Below are 21249 nucleotides of genomic sequence, written 5' to 3' on the forward strand. Positions count from 1 at the left end.
GATGTTCCGCAACAAAAATGCACTGCCGCCAATCCTCCTTAAAATTGTAGTCGACGAGGCTAACCTTTTGGGTTACCGCGGGTGCTAAGAAACCAGAGAATATTGTTTTCCACAAGTAATTTCCATGTCATGATTGTGGGACACTTGTAAAACTCTATTCTTTCTCGTTTAATGACGAGGCAAATCTTATGACTTCATTTTGAAGAAAAAAAACTATCACGGTCAAGGTCACGACTTATGCATCCCAAGATGCACAGATTGCAATTATTATTGCGCCATACGGTAGAGGAAAGCACTGGAGTGAATTGCAGAAAACCACCACATTTGAGGCTTCGTTTGCGGAAAACCACCGGGTCACTAATTTTTGGCAAAAATCACCGCGGATTCAGTAAACTTGTTGCAAATAGCACTAATCTTGTGATTTGCTGCGTTTTATCACTTTCTGACAAATGGGGCTGGGCTGTAAGGAGCTGACATGGCAAAACAATTGCATACACACCCCTGAATTTCACAAATACACCCTTATTAAAAAATTAAAAAAGCAATCAGCCCCCCTTTCACCCCCATCGTCTGCCTCCTCCCAGGCGGCGGCGGGAAGCCGGACACCAAATCCGGCGAGGCCTTCAACGCGGCGCTCCTTCGGGACATCAGGGTGACCGCGCCGGAGCTGGCGCCGCCGTCTTCGGCAAGGAAGAGCCTCCAGCCCACCAGTGTGCCCAACGAGGAGCCGTCGCGGGGCCCAGCTCGGCCAGCACACTGCCGTTGTCGTCCGGCTGGCCAACCACTGTCGTTCACCAAGTCGGCCCCCGACGCCCTCCTGTAGCCGTCCATCACGCTCACCGGACCAGACAACACCGTTGCCGCTGCGGCTCCACATGCTGTCGAGGCAGGGGCGAGCAAAAGGGCGAAGCCGGCGGAGGAGCAGCCAGGATCTGGTTGGGGCGAGGTGCAGGAGGGTTGGGAGCACGGATCCACATACGCCGGTGGGTCAGAGGCTCTTCCTTGCGACGACGGCGGCTCCGGCTCCGGCGCGGTCACCCTTCCATCCATAGAGACGAAGGTGAGAGGGAGCTCGAGATCCCGGCAGGTTCGCCGGTGGCAGTCATCCCACCCTCAGCCGTCCCCCCTTCCATCCTCCATCCCGCCCACGAGCGCCAGCAAGGGACGACCTCCCTCAGCCGAGCACCCGGCGAACCAGCCTCCCTCCCACGCGTGACAGCTCCGGCCAGGGCGCGGCATCCCGGCGGGTTTGGTCGATTCGGTCCTTGCAGTTTGTGCACAGGGATCTGATTGAGTTTGTTTTTTAGATTCAGGGGTGTGTATGCAATTGTTTTGCCAAGTCAGCTCCTTACAGCCCAGCCCCACTTGTCAGAAAGTGATCAAACGCAGCAAATCACCAGATTAGTGCTATTTGCAACAAGTTTACCGAATCCGCGGTGATTTTTGCAAAAAATTAGTGACCCGGTGGTTTTCCGCAAACGAAGCCCCAAATGTGGTGGTTTTCTGCAATTCACTCAAACTGTTGCATCATAGCAACTCAAACACTGCATAGCTTGGTGAGCTACTACCACGTTGGATTTTTTGCTTTTCAAAACATGCAATGACATGCATATGCTTAGAGCATGCTGAGAAAAAATGATCTTTACCTGGTGTCCGTTGCACCTGCCTACCAAAATCTCCCCATGGACATGGAGTATCATGCATGTATGGGCGCCGTGCCCACGGCCTACGGGAGGAGAATCTTTTCTGGTGTCGCCACCAAAGAGCCAGGAATGCATGCGGCCAACTACTTGCAGAAAACAATGGCCATAGTACCGAGGAAGAAACTGTAGAAACTTTTATTCCAAACCTGTCCTTCTCCGGCACATGCACTGGACGATAACTTTGTCCGATGAGAATACAAAGACTTATCTTACCTTGCCACAAAGGCAGTTTATACATCACATCCAGGGCAAAAGCACTACAGTATACAGACCAAGTAGTAGTAGCAAGCGAAATACTCCCCCCGTCCCAAAATAGCTTGCAAAACGTCTTACATTGTGGGACGGAGGGAGTACTACATAATAGGCAGCACAGGAAGTAAATACGAAACAGAGCTTGAACCAACCCCGGTTGCACAGCTTAACCACAAGTGGTGTTCTTCAGGGATTTTGAAGCAAGTAGTTGGACAAACAGTTTCTGTACACAGCCGGATGAATGCAGATTCACCGGTAATTGCGGTAAATCGGGCTGTACATGCAGCTCTCCGCATACTTGACCAGGTCCTTTGGCCGAGGGCGCCTACTCGCCAAACCTACAACGGGTGAGACGGATTGATGGTGAGCAAAGACGATGATAGGCATTTATATTTAATAACTTGAGAACATTGGCAAGTGTGGTGGCTGACCAAGTTCATATGCCCTTGCTGCAACGTTGGCCGCGATGTGAGCAGAGATCTTTCTGATATTTGAGAAGGGAGGGTAAATGAGCCCCTTGTCAAAATTCTCCTGTGTGACCTGCTGAGCCAGAGCCTCCGCTGTTCCAGGGAAGGAATGGATCAAATTCAGTTTGCTGGATTAGCACATAGTACTATTTCAAGAAGACCTAAAGTATGCGTATATCAGTTTCATGTAAACTAAGTTGGGTCCTGAAGAGCTTCTTAATTAAAAAGAAATAGTTATTCTGAAATTTGTATTTTGTCTGGTGGAATTACACAGCGATATGTTGCACATTAGCTATCCCGGCGAGTACTTACAGGCTGCAAGAAGCATGTCATCATGCACACGGATTGCCCCAGACATCACCACTCCAAGGCCAAACCCTGGAAAGATATATGCATTGTTTGCCTGTGACCAGGACCAATATAAAAAAGTTCAGTGCAGACCATTTGAAGCAGATAAAATCTCTGAATGAACAGATTTCGCTGTTCAAACCTGGCCAGGCACATGTGTCTTGCCATTGTACTCCACTGGATCAAATGGGCTTCCAGTTGCAAACACTGCTCGACCCTGTTAAGCCATTCAGTCAACACGGAAAAGTTAGCACTGATAACGTTGCATACCTCTATCAATAAGACAACAGTTTCCGAGTACAAAGCAAGTTGACTGCCGATAGAGATTATTACCTTGCTCCATGTGTAAGCTTGTTCAGCTGTGCACTCAGCCTGCGACGTTGGGTTGGACAGGGCAAGAATGATAGGCATCTACATTTTCTTACAGAACACCATTAGATACTGTTCAAAATAATAAAAAGTAAAACAAGTTAGCACGATGAAAGTTACCTCATTAAATGAGGAAATTGCTTCAACAACCTCCTGTGTGAAAGTTTGCCCCTTTCCAGATGTGCCAATCAACACTGTTGGTTTGATAGCCTGGAATGTCAGAAGACAAACTTGGGTCAGAAGAGAAGCTTGCAAAGATTCAAGTGACTGAGAACAACTAAGGTAAACTCATGAGATTATTCTTTTTCAAAAGCGTACTCATACATTCACTGCATCTAAGAGGTTGCCGACATGCTCATGCTCATGAGCCCATGGTTTCTTGAAGTGTTGAAGGGACTCCTTTCGCGTACTGACGATCAGGCCCTGTCAATGGATTAGCATCTATAGTTAGCAAGTAGGCATACACTGAAATTCTGGGCCAAATTACTGAAAGAGATACAAGATATTCCTAACCTTTGAATCAACAAGCCAGATTTTCTTGCGACATTCGTCTATTGGTGTTTTTGTCTGCACAGGCAACAATTATTAGACAGTCCAGATTCATGACATGTGTGCACAAGCTGCAAATGACAGCAAAACCCAAGATAAAAAAGATGCACCACCTGTCTTGACATCTCAAGAGCTATAAGTTCTGCAATACCTGTCCCAGCCTGCAAGCACCAGAGCAAATACATTGGTTTGTGGAGAAAATATGGTACACAGCCTCCAATAAACCGACGAATAGAAACTTAAACTCAATGAAATTAATAGTAATTATTTATAATAGGAACCATAAAATAAAGGAGAACTAATCCTGATAAAATTGGAATGATGCAGTTTTTTAATACAAAACTGCAAATAGCTGGCACACATAAAATTGTATAGTCTTTTTTTTTGCGTGAAAAATTGTGTAGTCAAATAAGGGACCATCAAGTATTCTGAACTGTGGGGGAGGGAGGGGGGAGGGTAGGAGCAAATACAAGTTACTAAACCTTGGAGGGGGGCAAGTAGAAACTGTTTGCTGTTTTACACATAAAATTGAAGGGTATATGCAGAAAAATTTCAATCTTAGAAATGCCCTAACAACTTAGAAAACATTGAAGCCCAGAGAAAGCAAGAGTGATCCTTTTGTGTGAACTAATGATATGTCAAAACAAGAAAGCACAAAGAGACCTCTCCAGCTCCCAAGAACAGGTAGGTGTGCTCTGCTAATGTACCACCAACTAATTTCAGTGCTGCAACAAGCCCAGCAAGGACCACCGAAGCTGTTCCCTGCAATATGTAAACAGTAAGTCAACATTAGTACATTCGAAAAGCCCCAGACCCCAGTTAACATTTGTATGGACAACAAAAATCTAAGGGCAACTCTATGCTACATTTAATTATATTTTACAATTTACTGTATCACAACCAAGCTAACAGTCATTCAGTTACAGTACCTGAATGTCATCATTGAATACAAGGTGGGTTGTTCCGTATCTTGCAAGGAGATCAAAGGCATTGTGGTTTGCAAAATCCTCGAACTGCATGATAAGAAGGCGTTAACTCGTAATAATAAACACGAGGCAACTCATTTCGCATCAGCATGTATTTTCTGCTCCCAAACTTTGTTCAAAATATAGCTTTTCTTAGCATGTAAGCTACCTGAATGAGAACTTTCTCCCCATAGTTTTGCTTCACAGCAGCCATAAATTCATGCAGAAAATCAGCATACTCCTGATAGCACAAAAAAGGCCAATTAAGAATTTCAGGTGGTAACTAGAATGAGTTAAGAATACAGGCAGAAGAAAACGTCGTCGTCCAACCTGGCCAGTGACCCTTCTTTGCCTCAAGCCAATGTAAAATTCATCATTCAGAAGCTCCTCATTATTTGTACCAACATCCAATGTGATTGGCAAGCACTTCAGGAATACCAACAACATGTTAGTCCATGCAACCAAGAAACGGTAGTCTGAGGAAAAGAGGTAGGTATAACTGGCAACTTACTGCAGATGGACGAACCCCTCCCAGAGCAGTGTAAAGGGAAAGCTTACCAACAGGAATCCCCATTCCCTGCATATAAAATATTGCATTCAGCACGAGGTCCTGAGAGGCAGTTCACCATATATTTTTCTTTCTTTTTCCCGTTAGTCCATGAGTGTGCCCCCATAAGGTCCCGTTTACAAGGGAGACACGTACAGACACACGAACACCCACATGAGTGTGCCCCCATAAGGCCTAGAACTGAAAGAGATAGGAACAAGTCGTTGAACATCATAATTTTTCAGACACATAAAAGGAAAATACCTGGCATCCAAGATCTCCAAGCCCCAAAATACGTTCACCGTCAGTAACGACAATAACCTGAATGCTCCTCTCAGGCCAGTTCTTCAGCACCTCAAGGATCTTTCCCCTACACCGCCAGCAAAATTCTATATGAACATGAACAGTAAATAGAACCTCAACGAACAAATCCATGAAGCAAAGCTTACTTCTCTTTCAAGCTGATGTAAAGACCCTGCGGACGACTAAATATAGACCCGTACTTTTGGCAGGCCTCACCAACAGTTGGAGTGTACACAATAGGAAGCAGCTCCTCAACATTGTCAATGAGGAGCTTGTAGAAAAGCCTCTCATTCCCCTCCTGCAATATGGATTAAAACAACAGTGTAACCAAAGTAGATTTCTCACATCAGCTACACTATGGAAGCTAAGAAAAATATAGTGAACAGTTACTTGAAGGTCCATCATAGCCATGTAACGCTGCAGAGGTAGCTGGTACTGGCGAATATTATGCATGATCTTCCTCTCCTGATAATATCAGAGTAGACTGGATCAGAGATGAGCCCACACATGAAATTAAGAATCAAGGATTGTCAGACCTGGAGCTCCTGGGATGTGACTGCTGGTGGCAGAAGGCCACGAAGGTAGTGTGTCTCACGCTCCTTCTCTGTGAAGGCAAGCCCCTTGTTGTAGCGTGGATCCCTCAACAAATTGTAACCGCTGCCACGCACCAAACAAGTTAGAATTTCCATTTGAGCATATATATAGCCCACAAATTTCTCCTTACCTAGGGGTGATCATGCATTTCCACTGGTAAATGACTCAAATTCTACCATGTCAGTTTTATGATTAGGCGAAGTACTATTGTGTAGTGTCAACTACCGCATACTTAAGATCAAATCAGTTTGGCGACCTCAGGGATGCAAAATCAACACAAAGCATCATGATTTAAAACTTTTTTCCTGTCAATTGTCGTCAGTTACCATCTAGTAGGATAAAAAATACCAATAACTATTCCCTAAGCAGATTTTTTAGGGCCTGTTTAATTCTAAGTTGCGTGATTTTTTATTTCATATGTCATCATACTACCACAGTTTCATATGAAATCGAAACATATCACAATTTCATATGAAAACACGAAGCATCATGACGTAAAACATTTTTCCTGTCAATTGTCGTCAGTTGCAGCCTAGTAGGATAAAACATATCAATAACTATTCCTTCAGCAAATTATTTCAGGACTTGTCTATTTATAAGTTGCATGACTTTTTATTTCATCCTAGTCACCTTCTGAAGCATCTGACCATCATACATAACTTAAGAGTAAGCTTGCAATTACGTTTATTTTCTTCTTCTGAAATTGCACACTTCCAAGTTCAATACTGCAACATTAGGTGACTGAAGTTTATGAAAAATTGGCAGCTGAGAATTGATAAAAACCGTGCGAAATTCTGATGACCAGAAGACACAAAACGCCATAACCTCCTACTAAATCGTTTGTCTTGGGGAAGAAACAGAAATCCCTGCCCCTAGGGCCCAGGCCACGGCGGATCAGAAAGCTTATCCCGAAAAATGAACCAAGCGAAGTAACCCTCCGACTGGGACGCTCACCTCGCGACAGAGACGGTCCACGGCGTGACGAGCTGCTCCTCGGTGGCGCGGTCCTCGCCGTAGGTGTCCTCGACGCCGCCGCCCACCGTCGCCGCGTCGTCCATGTCCAGCACGCACGGCGCCCCGCCTCCCCGTATCTCCTTCATGGTGCTCTCCATCTCCCCCTTCGCCCCCGCCTCCACCGATGCCACGAACCCCCTCCTACCGACGTGCCACCACCTCGCCGCCGCCGCCGCCGCCGCTAGTCCCCTCCGCGTTTCCCCGCACTGGTGGCGCCCGCAGCAGCCTCTCCGCGCACCGCTTGAGCCGCTCGCCCGATGTTGCCACTGCCGCGCTAGTAGCTGGTGATGGAGCAGTGGTGTTTATCAAAGGTGGTGGTGTGATTAGCCGGGAGCAAATATATTAGTATTGTTGATTGATCCAAGACAGCAACTGGGCGTGGACCGAAGGAGGGAGTCGAGGGCGCGAGATTACCGGAAGGAAGCGGGCGCGCATGGCCGCTGCCGAGCGGACCCCACCAGCCACCGCCCTGACAGCGACGGCGAGGCGCCTCGCCCCGGCGGCGGAAGGGGTGGAGCGGGGAGGAGGGAAACAGGTGGAAGCTTGAAACGTGGTTGGTTTGTGTCTGCTTTGTCTTTCGTCATTTGGTGGTGCGACAAATCAAAGGTTTTGGTAAATGATCTGTTTTTTCTCTTCGGAAATGCTAAAAATCAGATGCCAGATTTTTAAGTATGGCATCCAAGACTTTTAACGGCGTGGCAATTTCCTTCACCAAGCATGACAAAAGCTTGCGACACGTATTTTATTTTCGGAAAAGCTATTTTCCTGATGTTGTATCACATCCATCTTTAGAGTATCTTCAACGGTCGCCCAACGCGCCGCGTCCTAAAAACTACTTTGCTGCGCGTCCATCGTCTGGTTTGGCGCGACGAGCAGCGCTGGCTCCAGCGGCCGCACTAAAATGCAGCGCGCGCGACTCTCGCACAAACAACATATGCATTTCAAACACAAGTAAAAAAATTAAACACAAACAAAATAAATCAACAAAATAAATAGTTCAATTTCGTTATTACAACTCAAACAAATAATTTATCGTTCAATACAACAAATAGTTTATCGTTCAATACAACAAATACTTCAACAATACAACATCAAACGCACAAATCATGATGCTCTTTGTCGCCTATTCCATGCCCACCACTCCTCAATGAGATCCTTCCAAGATCATCATGCGCTGCCGGACGTCGGATGGCATGATAGGAGGCAACAAAACGGGCCACCCTTTCAGCCCTCCGTCGCACTCGCACAGGATGTCCCAAGAGCTCATACTGAGAGTAGTCTACATCTTAGTCACACTCATTCTCGATGACCATGTTGTGCATGATAACACAAGCGTGCATGATGTACCAAAGCATCTTTTGATCCCAAAATCTAGCCGGTCCTCTCACAATAGCAAATTGGGCTTGCAAAATCCCAAAAGCTCTCTCCACATCTTTTCTAGCCCCCGCCCGAGCATTATGGAAATCAAGATTTTTCTTACCTTCCAGTTTTTTCAACGGCTTCACAAATGTTTGCCACTTTGGGTAGATGCCATCCGCAAGATAATAGCCATAGTTGTATGTACGACCATTTGCTACAAACTGCACCGGTGGCAAATCATCATTTGCAATCTTATTCATCAGTGGTGACCGGTTGACAACGTTGATGTCATTCAAAGATCCAGGCATTCCAAAGAAAGCATGCCAAATCCAAGTCTTTTGATCGGCCACCGCTTCAAGGATTATAGTGGAACCCTTTTTTTGGCTGTGGAATTGCCCATGCCATGCCTTTGGACAATTTTTCCAACTCCAATGCATGCAATCTATTGAGCCAAGCATACCTGGGAAGCCGCGAGCTTTGTTCATCTCCAATAGCCTTGCGGCTTCTTCAGCATTGGGAGATTTCAAATACTCCTGGCCAAACACTTGGACAATTCCGACTGCGAAGCGCTTGACACACATGATGGCCTGGCTCTCACCCATAGCCAAGTGATCATCAACTAGATCAGCCGGGATACCGTATGCCAACATACACAAAGCGGCTGTCACCTTCTGAAAGGTGCTATGCCCGAGCTCTCCGGCGGCATTCCTCCTTTGTTGAGAAACCGGTCATGGCTCGCTACTTTCTCTGCAATGCGCCTGAACAACTCGGTGCTCATCCTAAACCGGCGATGAAAGTACGACTCCGGGTATGTAGGATTCTTCATGAAATAGTGCCTCATCAATCTGTTATGGGCATCGATCCTATCCCTCCAAATTTTCTGCCGACCCATAACCGAACCACCGTGCTTCAGCTTTTTATTGATGTGCATAGCTAGGATCATTGCAAGATCCTCCTCCTCTTCCATATCAAATTCTTCTTCGGAAGAATCATATGACGAACTCATCTCCAATGTTCAATAATAGGCTATAAAAACTATAATCGACATGCACCAAATTCATGAAGTTTGAGCAATATATACCTTGCGGGCGCCGAGCGGCAGCGAGCGGCCGCGCGCTGTTCGTCGGAGTACCGCCGCGCACGAAGGGCGGCGGTGACTAGAGGGAGGCGGAGGAAGCCGCCGCGGCGCGGGGATAGACCAGGGAAGCGCCGGAACAGTCGCTGGGTGGCGCGGGTGGGGGCGGCGCGGCGGCTGGATGTAGCGACCAGACCTCAAACAGTCTGATCTCTGTGCATCAGTGTCATCCTTGGATCGGTAATGCTGACACGCACAGTACTTGAAGGATTTATAACAGAGTAGCAATCACACACTTATTACATCGAATGTCTCAAAAGAGAACTTATTACAATAAATATGGCTTAAGGCCATCTAATACGATAACAGCGGAAGGCTTGGAAGATAAAGTGAGTCCATCAACTCCAACGACATCACTGAGTGAAAGACCACGACCTAAGGCTCCTTACTCGTCGTCTGAAAAGTCTGCAACATGATACGTTGCAGCCCGAAAACGGGTCAGCACATGGAATATGCTGGCAATGTAACACAAAAGAGTAATGAACAGAATAATGCTATCACTACATGCATATATGGCTGGTGGAGGCTGTATGGTTAATAGGTTTTTGCGAAAAGCCAATTTTTCCCTACAACAAAAGGAATATATTTTATTTAACTATCATGGTGGCTGTTAAACATTGAGAATGGTAAACCCCATCTCAATCCCAATTAAAAAGTAATTAGTAACCCAATCAAATTTTATAATTAAGAGTGATGAGATCCACATGATAATCCAAGAACCAGATACTCAAGATGTTCATAACCGGGGACACGGCTAACCATGATTAGTTTGTACACTCTACAGAGGTTTGTGCACTTTTCCCCACAAGACTCGATCTCCTCCGTTGGATTTCTCGCACTACAAGGTGTTTGAGAAACGAATGACCGAGACACAGTCTTTCAGAAGAGTTAGCACCTTACGATGGGTAGACAGTACCACCTACATCCCCTACATCTGCTAGTCTACCACTGTAAGAGTTCACACGACTTAATCAACTATGCTAGAGCCCATAATAGCTTGTGGCTGCACACGGAAGTTTCTAGCATGAATAATCTCATGATCCCTTTGAGCCTGGGTGGCAGTCCATAGGAGAATCACACGGTACCCAGGGATTTCCAAAAATACAGGCAATCACTGGATTCCCCAGGTGCCTCAATCCACCCAGATGTGTATTAAAGTTGCCACCTTAAGTAAACCATTAATTAACAATACTCACAACTGTCATGAATACATTGATACGTCTCCGTCATATCTACTTTTCCAAACACTTTTGCCCTTGTTTTGGACTCTAACTTGCATGATTTGAATGGAACTAACCCGGACTGACGCTGTTTTCAGCAGACTTTCCATGGTGTTATTTATGTGCAGAAACAAAAGTTCTCGGAATGACCTGAAACTCCACGGAACATCTTTTTGGAAAATATTAAAAATACCGGAAGAAAAATCCACGTCAGGGGGCCCACACCCTGTCCACGAGGGTGGGGGCGTGCCTGCCCCCTGGGTGCGCCCCCCTGCCTCGTGGGCCCCCTAACGCTCCACCGACCTCAACTCCAATTCCATATATTCACTTTCGGGGAGAAACAAATCAGAGAGAAGGATTCATCGTGTTTTACGATACGGAGCCGCCGCCAAGCCCTAAAACCTCTCGGGAGGGCTGATCTGGAGTCCGTTCGGGGCTCCGGAGAGGGGAATCCGTCGCCATCGTCATCATCAACCATCCTCCATCACCAATTTCATGATGCTCACCGCCGTGCGTGAGTAATTCCATCGTAGGCTCGCTGGACGGTGATGGGTTGGATGAGATCTATCATGTAATCGAGTTAGTTTTGTTAGGGTTTGATCCCTAGTATCCACTATGTTCTGAGATTGATGTTGCTATGACTTTGCTATGCTCAATGCTTGTCACTAGGGCCCGAGTGCCATGATTTCAGATCTGAACCTATTATGTTTTCATGAATATATGTGAGTTCTTGATCCTATCTTGCAAGTCTATAGTCACCTACTATGTGTTATGATCCGGCAACCCCGAAGTGACAATAATCGGGACCACTCCCGGTGATGACCATAGTTTGAGGAGTTCATGTATTCACTATGTGTTAATGCTTTGTTCCGGTACTCTATTAAAAGGAGGCCTTAATATCCCTTAGTTTCCATTAGGACCCCGCTGCCACGAGAGGGTAGGACAAAAGATGTCATGCAAGTTCTTTTCCATAAGCACGTATGACTATATTCGGAATACATGCCTACATTACATTGATGAATTGGAGCTAGTTCTGTGTCACCCTATGTTATGACTGTTACATGATGAACCGCATCCGGCATAATTCTCCATCACCGATCCAATGCCTACGAGCTTTTCACATATTGTTCTTCGCTTATTTACTTTTCCGTTGCTACTGTTACAATCACTACAAAACCCAAAAATATCACTTTTGCTATTGTTACCGTTACTTCCATATTACTTTGCTACTAAATACTTTGCTGCAGATACTAAGTTATCCAGGTGTGGTTGAATTGACAACTCAACTGCTAATACTTGAGAATATTCTTTGGCTCCCCTTGTGTCGAATCAATAAATTTGGGTTGAATACTCTACCCTCGAAAACTGTTGCGATCCCCTATACTTGTGGGTTATCAAGACTATTTTCTGGCGCCGTTGCCGGGGAGCATAGCTCTATTCTTTGAGTCACTTGGGATTTATATCTGCTGGTCACTATGAAGAACTTGAAAGACGCTAAGACAACAATTTATCCCTCAACTACGAGGGGAGGTAAGGAACTGCCATCTAGCTCTGCACTTGATTCACCTTCTGTTTTGAGTAAGCTTGCGACACCCAAACCTGCTTCTGCTATTAATTCTGATATGTCGCATGTTCTTGATGATGCCACTTCTGCTATGCATGATACTTATGATGTAACTAATACTATGCTTGATACTACTGTCCCACTTGGTGAATTTCTTGATGAACAACTTGCTAGGGTTAGAGAGAATGAAATTATTGAAACTGATAACATTGATGAAAGTGATGATGAAGACTCTCCCCCTAATAAATATGAATCGCCTGTTGTTCCTGAGGGTTATGTTTTGGAAAAAGAAGCTGCTTTAGCTATTTTAGCTTGCAAAGATAGATACGAGCTCAAGAGGTTATTAGCTAAATGGAAGCAGCAATCTCTTAATGCTAGAATGAAACCTGACCCTGCTTTTGCTACTTCACCTATCTGTGTTACAGATAAGGATTATGAATTCTCTGTTGATCCTGATGTAATTGCTTTGGTTGAATCTGATCCTTTTCATGGCTATGAATCTGAAACTGTTGTGGCACATCTTACTAAATTAAATGACATAGCCACCCTGTTCACTAATGATGAGAAATCTCGCTATCTTTATATCCTTAAAATATTTCCGTTCTCATTAAAGGGTGATGCTAAGATATGGTTCAATTCTCTTGATCCTGGTTGTGTGCGTAGTCCTCAGGATATGATTTATTACTTCTCTGCTAAATATTTCCCTGCTCATAAGAAACAAGCTGCGTTAAGGGACATATATAATTTTGTGTAAATTGAAGAAGAGAGTCTCCCACAAGCTTGGGGGAGGCTTCTCCAATTACTTAATGCTTTGCCTGATCATCCTCTCAAGAAAAATTAAATACTTGATATCTTTTATAATGGACTAACCGATGCTTCCAGAGATTACCTGGATAGTTGTGTTGGTTCTGTTTTCAGGGAAAGAACACCAGATGAAGCTGAAATTCTATTGAATAATATGTTGACCAATGAAAATAATTGGACACTTCCTGAGCCAGCTCCTGAGCCAATTCCTGAGCCTATTCCTAAACCAGCTCCGAAGAAGAGAGGTGTTCTATTTCTCAGTCCTGAAGATATGCAAGAGGCAAAGAAATCTATGAAAGAAAAAGGTATTAAAGCTGAAGATGTTAAGAATTTACCTCCTATTGAAGAAATACATGGTCTTAATTTACCGCCTGTTGAAGAAACATATGATCTTAATCCTCCACCTATTGAAGAAACTCATGGTCTTGATAACCCGACACAGGTAGTAAAGGTAAATTCTCTCTATAGATTTGATGAAGGTGACATTCCTCACTATAAGTCTGCTAGACAATGCTTAGAAGAGTTTGATAATTTTATTGTCAAACAAGAAAACTTCAATGCTTATTTTGGTAGACAATTGAAATACAATTCCGATACGCTTGAATAATTGGGTGATTATATGTCTAGAGTTAAAGGTGAACTTAAACTCATTACTAAACATGCTTCTATGGTTACCACTCAAGTAGAACAAGTACTTAAAGCTCAAAATGATTTGCTCAATGAATTGAATAGTAAGAACAATGATTATGCTGTTAGAGTGGCTACTAGAACTGGTAAAATGACTCAGGAACCTTTGTATCCTGAAGGCCACCCTAAGAGAATTGAGCAGGATTCTCAGAGAACTAATGTTGATGCACCTAGTCCTTCTAAAAGGAAGAAAAAGAAAAATGATAGGACTTTGCATGCTTCTAGTGAACCTATTGCTGAACCACCTGAGAATCCAAATGATATTTCTATTTCTGATGCTGAAACACAATCTGGTAATGAACATGAACCTAATGAAACGTTAATGATGATGTTCATGATGATGCTCAACCTAGTAATGATAATGATGTAGAAATTGAACCTGCTGTTGATCTTGATAACCCACAATCAAAGAATCAACGTTATGATAAGAGAGACTTTGTTGCTAGGAAACATGGTAAAAGAAAGAGAACCTTGGGTTCAGAAACCCATGCCTTTTCCTCCCAAACCATCCAAGAAAAAGGATGATGAGGATTTTGAGCGCTTTGCTGAAATGATTAGACCTATCTTGTGTATGCGTTTGACTGATATGCTCAAAATGAATCCTTATGCTAAGTATATGAAAGAAATTGTCACTAATAAAAGAAAGATACCGGAAGCTGAAATTTCCACCATGCTTGCTAATTATACTTTTAAGGGTGGAATACCAAAGAAACTTGGAGATCCAGGAGTACCCACTATACCATGCTCCATTAAAAGAAACTATGTTAAAACTGCTTTATGTGATCTTGGAGCCGGTGTTAGTGTTATGCCTCTCTCTTTATATCGTAGACTTGATTTGAATAAGTTGACACCTACTGAAATATCTTTGCAAATGGCTGATAAATCAACTGCTATACCTGTCGGTATTTGTGAGGATGTGCCTGTTGTGGTTGCAAACGTTACTATTTTAACGGACTTTGTTATTCTTGATATTCCCGAGGACGATAGTATGTCTATTATTCTTGGAAGACCTTTTTTGAATACTGCAGGGGCTGTTATTGATTGCTACAAAGGCAATGTCACTTTTCATGTTAATGGTAATAGCATACGGTACACTTTCCGAGGAAACAACCTCAAGTTCATAGTATCAATTCTATTGGAAAAATTCCATCGATTATATTTGGAGGTTTTGAATTTCCTCTTCCTACTGTCAAGAAGAAATGTGATATTCTTATTATTGGGGATGTGCATATCCCCGTTGAGTAACATAGTGTTATTCGAAATTTCTTCGGTTCCATGTTATTCAGAATGAGTTTGTTAACAAGACTTGATCAACCTTGTTAGTGGATTCCTTTTGATGAGCATGAGATGGATGAAACTAGAAGGCACAAGCTTCTGTACCCTCTCTCTACTTTCTGTTATTTAGTTGAAATAAAGTAAAAATAGTATTTTCCTGTCTGTTTTCTGATTTATCCGTGCAATATAAAAATACCCCGAAAATAAAAGATCTCCAAATGCCCTGAAAATGGAATATGATTTTTTCTGAAATATTTGAGAATATCTGGCACTGAGAACACAACAGGGGGAGCAAGCACCTGGCCACGAGGGTCCAGGGCGCGCCCACCCCTACAGGGCGTGCCCTCCTGCCTCGTGGGCCCATGCTGGCTCCCCTCCACTTATTCCTGCACCCACACACTTCTTCTTCCTCCCAAAAAAATCACCATCCAGCTCAAGCACGAGTTCTAGCTCATTTTGCTGCGATTTTTGATCCCCTTGCTCAAAGCACCTCTCACAAAACTGCTTGAGGAGATTGTTCCTTGGTATGTGACTCCTCCATTGGTCCAATTAGTTTTTGTTCTAGTGCTTTATTCATTGCAAATTTGTGCTGCCTAGGTGACCATGTTCTTGAGCTTACATGTCAAATTTATATGGTTCCAAGTAGTTCTAATGCTTGATATAGGCTCTAGGCACTTGTAGGAGTAGTTGCTATCAATTTTGTTGAGTTTGGTTCATTTTTATTTGAAGTTACTAAAAATTTCAGAAATTTTTCAGAGGAAGAAATATGCTTAGGAAAATGTTCCAAGGTGGTTCTTCAAGGAAGCAAGGACCCAGGCTTGCAATGCGTGATGCTGACGATGAGCCACCAAGGGACGCTCCAGTGCGGCCTTGTGAATGGCCTTCAGAAAACTTTATGGATCGAGCGGGAATCAAGGAAGAATTTAACGCATATTTGCGTAATGCTGATCTTGTGAGCTTCGAGGAGGAAAAGTGCCGCCAGTACCACTATCTCACTAGTTCCTTTGTGAGGAGGTTTGAATTTTCATCTTCACGCAATTCTCCAACTGTCCTGTTTGATCTTTATGAAAAATCTTACACTATGGACTTAGAGGATTTTACCACTTCTTGCAAACTCCCACAATGGGGTAGTACTAGTGAACCTCGCAAATCTGAATTTAGAGAATTTCTTGCTAGTATAACTGTGGGGGAATCTAGAGATATAGCACAAGCTACCATAGGGAGCATTCATTTTCCTGCTATACATTATTTTGCTCTCTTCATAGGTAGATGCATAAATGGTAAAGATGAAGCATGTCATATGTGTGTCCCCGACCTCAGTATTCTTAGGAGTGCTGTGTTAGGAGACAAATCTTATAATTTGGGAGCCATTGTTGCACGTAGGTTGCATAATAATAGATTTAATGGAGATTTCTTTGGTGGAATTTATGCAACCCGCTTAGCTGATTTTCTTGGTGTAACCATACGTGATGATGATATTGAGTTTCCTCCTACTTATTTAGACTTTAATGCTATGGTTCACCACCAGTTTGTCGAGAGGAATGAATCACCTCTCCGGTATCGCTTAATCTTTGACAGACGTCATGCTGTCCGTATTACTCTCCCTGCTCCTGCCTTCTTTGATTGTCAGGCAAAAGGAAGACATATCATTACCAGAGAGGAGGCAGATGAGTACGAGAGGAGGGCGGAGGCAGCTCGCCGCCACGCTGCAGCTCAGGAGGCAATAACTGCCGCAGCTCAGTACGACCCCAGCTACAATTATGGGTATCCGACAGGCCATCCGTGGCAATAAACCAACTTAGGCCAAAAGCCTAAGCTTGGGGGAGTACGTATCTCTCACTGACATTACATTCATGTTCACACACTCATTGCTAGATGTCGGTGCTCATACTTTTTCACTGTAATATCCATGCTAGTTTATTTTCTTTTTCTTGTTTCTTCTTGTGTGTTTGTTAAACCTTAAGAAAAACCAAAAAAAATTAGTGTAGCTTTTAGTTAGTTTACTTTTCTTGCTGTAGTAGTAATAATTAAAAAGAAAACCCAAAAAGATTTCCCGTTCTTCTTTTGCTTGTAGGGAGCTTTCCCGTGTAAATAGTTTTATTTCTTTTCTTTTCTTTTCTTTGGGGGTCGATAGGAGAAGACCATGATTAAATTGTTGAAGTGGCTCTTATATGCATTATTGTTGATTTAACCAAGAGCCCATATTGCCTTGTCTTCTCCTGTTTATTGAATGCTCGCAGATTCCAGCTTAGTCCAATGCACGTGCACTCTTATTATTATTCACATCGTTCAGTCATGCAAGTGAAAGGCAATTATGACAATATATGATGGACTGACTGAGATGAGAGAAGCTGGTATGAACTCGACCTCTCTTGTTTTTGTAAATATGATTAGTTCATCGTTCCAGATTCAGCCTATTATGAATAAACATGTTTGCAATGACAGTTAGAGATCATAGTTGCTTATGCCATGCTTGATTAGCTATGAGTTATAATGGTTTACCTTGCGTGCCAACATGCTATTAAAATGGTTGTGATTGTTGGGAATCATAGCATAATTTAAAAAATTTCCTACGCTCACCAAGATGCATCTATGGAGTGTACTAGCAACGAGGGGAAGGGAGTGCATCTACATACCCTTGTAGATCGCGAGCGGAAGCGTTCCAATGAACGTGGATGACGGAGTCGTACTCGCCGTGATCCAAATCATCGATGACCGAGTGCCGAACGGACGGCACCTCCGCGTTCAACACACGTACGGTGCAGCGACGTCTCCTCCTTCTTGGTCCAGCAAGGGGGAAGGAGAGGTTGATGGAGATCCAACAGCACGACGGCGTGGTGGTGGATGTAGCGGGTCTCCGGCAGGGCTTCGCCGAGCTTCTGCGAGAGAGAGAGAGGTGTTGCAGGGGAGGAGGGAGGCGCCCAAGGCTGTAGGTTGCTGCCCTCCCTCCCCCCCTTTATATAGGCCCCCTGGGGGGGCGCCGGCCCCAAGAGATGGGATCTCAAGGGGGGGCGGCGGCCACAAGGGGGGGAAGGGGTTGCCTTGCCCCCCAAGGCAAGGGGGAACTCCCCCCTAGGGTTCCCAACCCTAGGCGCATGGGGGGAGGCCCAAGGGGGGCGCCCCAGCCCACTAAGGGCTGGTTCCCTTCCACTTTCAGCCCACGGGGCCCTCCGGGATAGGTGGCCCCACCCGGTGGACCCCCGGGACCCTTCCGGTGGTCCCGGTACAATACCGGTAACCCCCGAAACTTTCCCGGTGGCCGAAACTGGACTTCCTATATATAATTCTTCACCTTCGGACCATTCCGGAACCTCTCGTGACGTCCGGGATCTCATCCGGGACTCCGAACAACTTTCGGGTTTCCGCATACATATATCTCTACAACCCTAGCGTCACCGAACCTTAAGTGTGTAGACCCTACGGGTTCGGGAGACATGCAGACATGACCGAGACGCCTCTCCGGTCAATAACCAACAGCGGGATCTGGATACCCATGTTGGCTCCCACATGTTCCACGATGATCTCATCGGATGAACCACGGTGTCGAGGATTCAATCAATCCGTATGCAATTCCCTTTGTCAATCAGTATGTTACTTGCCCGAGATTCGATCGTCGGTATCCCAATACCTTGTTCAATCTCGTTACCGGCAAGTCTCTTTACTCGTACCGCAATGCATGATCCCGTGACTAACGCCTTAGTCACATTGAGCTCATTATGATGATGCATTACCGAGTGGGCCCAGAGATACCTCTTCGTCACACGGAGTGACAAATCCCAGTCTCGATCCGTGCCAACCCAACAGACACTTTCCGAGATACCCGTAGTGCACCTTTATAGTCACCCAGTTACGTTGTGACGTTTGGCACACCCAAAGCACTCCTACGGTATCCGGGAGTTGCACGATCTCATGGTCTAAGGAAAAGATACTTGACATTGGAAAAGCTCTAGCAAACGAAACTACACGATCTTTTATGCTATGCTTAGGATTGGGTCTTGTCCATCACATCATTCTCCTAATGATGTGATCCCGTTATCAATGACATCCAATGTCCATAGTCAGGAAACCATGACTATCTGTTGATCAACGAGCTAGTCAACTAGAGGCTTACTAGGGACACGTTGTGGTCTATGTATTCACACATGTATTACGATTTCTGGACAATACAATTATAGCATGAATAATAGACAATTATCGTGAACAAAGAAATATAATAATAACCATTTATTATTGCCTCTAGGGCATATTTCCAACAGTCTCCCACTTGCACTAGAGTCAATAATCTAGTTACATTGTGATGAATCGAACACCCATTGCGTCCTGGTGTTGATCATGTTTTGCCCTAGGGAGAGGTTTAGTCAACAGATCTGCTACATTCAGGTCCGTATGTACTTTACAAATATCTATGTCTCCATTTTGAACACTTTCACGAATGGAGTTGAAGCGACGCTTGATATGCCTGGTCTTCCTGTGAAACCTGGGCTCCTTCGCAAGGGCAATAGCTCCAGTGTTGTCACAGAAGAGAGTCATCGGGCCCGACGCATTGGGAATCACCCCTAGGTCGGTAATGAACTCCTTCATCCAGACTGCTTCCTGTGCTGCCTCCGAGGCTGCCATGTACTCCGCTTCACATGTAGATCCCGCCACGACGCTTTGCTTGCAACTGCACTAGCTTACTGCTCCTCCATTCAAAATATACACGTATCCGGTCTGTGACTTCGAGTCATCCAGATCTGTGTCGAAGCTAGCGTCGACGTAACCCTTTACGACGAGCTCTTCGTCACCTCCATAAACGAGAAACATATCCTTAGTCCTCTTCAGGTACTTCAGGATATTCTTGACCGCTGTCCAGTGTTCCATGCCGGGATTACTTTGGTACCTTCCTACCAAACTTACGGCAAGGTTTACGTCAGGTCTGGTACACAGCATGGCATACATAATAGACCCTATGGCCGAGGCATAGGGGATGACACTCATCTTTTCTCTATCTTCTGCCGTGGTCGGGCATTGAGCCGTGCTCAACTGCACACCTTGCAATACAGGCAAGAACCCCTTCTTGGACTGATCCATATTGAACTTCTTCAATATCCTGTCAAGGTATGTACTCTGTGAAAGACCAATGAGGCGTCTTGATCTATCCCTATAGATCTTGATGCCTAATATATAAGCAGCTTCTCCAAGGTCCTTCATTGAAAAACACTTATTCAAATAGGCCTTTATACTTTCCAAGAATTCTATATCATTTCCCATCAATAGTATGTCATCCACATATAATATGAGAAATGCTACAGAGCTCCCACTCACTTTCTTGTAAACACAGGCTTCTCCATAAGTCTGTGTAAACCCAAACGCTTTGATCATCTCATCAAAGCGAATGTTCCAACTCCGAGATGCTTGCACCAGCCCATAGATTGAGCGCTGGAGCTTGCATACTTTGTTAGCATTCTTAGGATCGACAAAACCTTCCGGCTGCATCATATACAACTCTTCCTTAAGGAAGCCGTTAAGGAATGCCGTTTTGACGTCCATCTGCCATATCTCATAATCATAGTATGCGGCAATTGCTAACATGATTCGGACGGACTTCAGCTTCGCTACGGGTGAGAAAGTCTCATCGTAGTCAACCCCTTGAACTTGTCGATAACCCTTAGCGACAAGTCGAGCTTTGTAGATGGTCACATTACCATCCGCGTCCGTCTTCTTCTTAAAGATCCATTTGTTTTCTATGGCTCACCGATCATCGGGCAAGTCAGTCAAAGTCCATACTTCGTTTTCATACATGGATCCTATCTCGGATTTCATGGCTTCTAGCCATTTGTCGGAATCCGGGCCCGCCATCGCTTCTTCATAGTTCGAAGGTTCACCGTTGTCTAACAACATGATTTCCAGGACAGGGTTGCCGTACCACTCTGGTGCGGAACGTGTCCTTGTGGACCTAAGAAGTTCAGTAACTTGATCTGAAGCTTCATGATCATCATCATTAACTTCCTCCCCAGTCGGTGTAGGCACCACAGGAACATTTTCCCGCGCTGCGCTACTTTCCGGTTCGGAAGGGGTGACTATCACCTCATCAAGTTCCACTTTCCTCCCACTC

At 44.7% G+C, this 21249-nt stretch overlaps 1 protein-coding gene across 1 annotated transcript; it reads right to left on the reverse strand.

Moving 5' to 3' along the window:
• Positions 1–1817: 1817 nt before the first annotated feature.
• On the reverse strand, positions 1818–7692 carry LOC109742405 (NADP-dependent malic enzyme). The gene is made up of 20 exons (XM_020301491.4): positions 7526–7692; positions 7052–7392; positions 6040–6160; positions 5894–5968; positions 5650–5801; positions 5465–5570; positions 5165–5230; positions 4984–5079; positions 4823–4894; positions 4618–4701; positions 4352–4450; positions 3802–3849; positions 3653–3706; positions 3464–3562; positions 3260–3349; positions 3104–3181; positions 2913–2987; positions 2735–2825; positions 2387–2515; positions 1818–2293 (listed from the first exon to the last, which is right to left on the reverse strand). Exons 1-20 carry the CDS (start codon positions 7544–7546, stop codon positions 2205–2207), a joined length of 1986 nt encoding a protein of 661 aa, XP_020157080.1. The 5' UTR covers positions 7547–7692; the 3' UTR covers positions 1818–2204.
• Positions 7693–21249: the final 13557 nt, after the last annotated feature.

This window comes from Aegilops tauschii, chromosome 3 (genome assembly GCF_002575655.3).
Source record: "Aegilops tauschii subsp. strangulata cultivar AL8/78 chromosome 3, Aet v6.0, whole genome shotgun sequence".
Lineage (NCBI taxonomy): Eukaryota > Viridiplantae > Streptophyta > Magnoliopsida > Poales > Poaceae > Aegilops > Aegilops tauschii.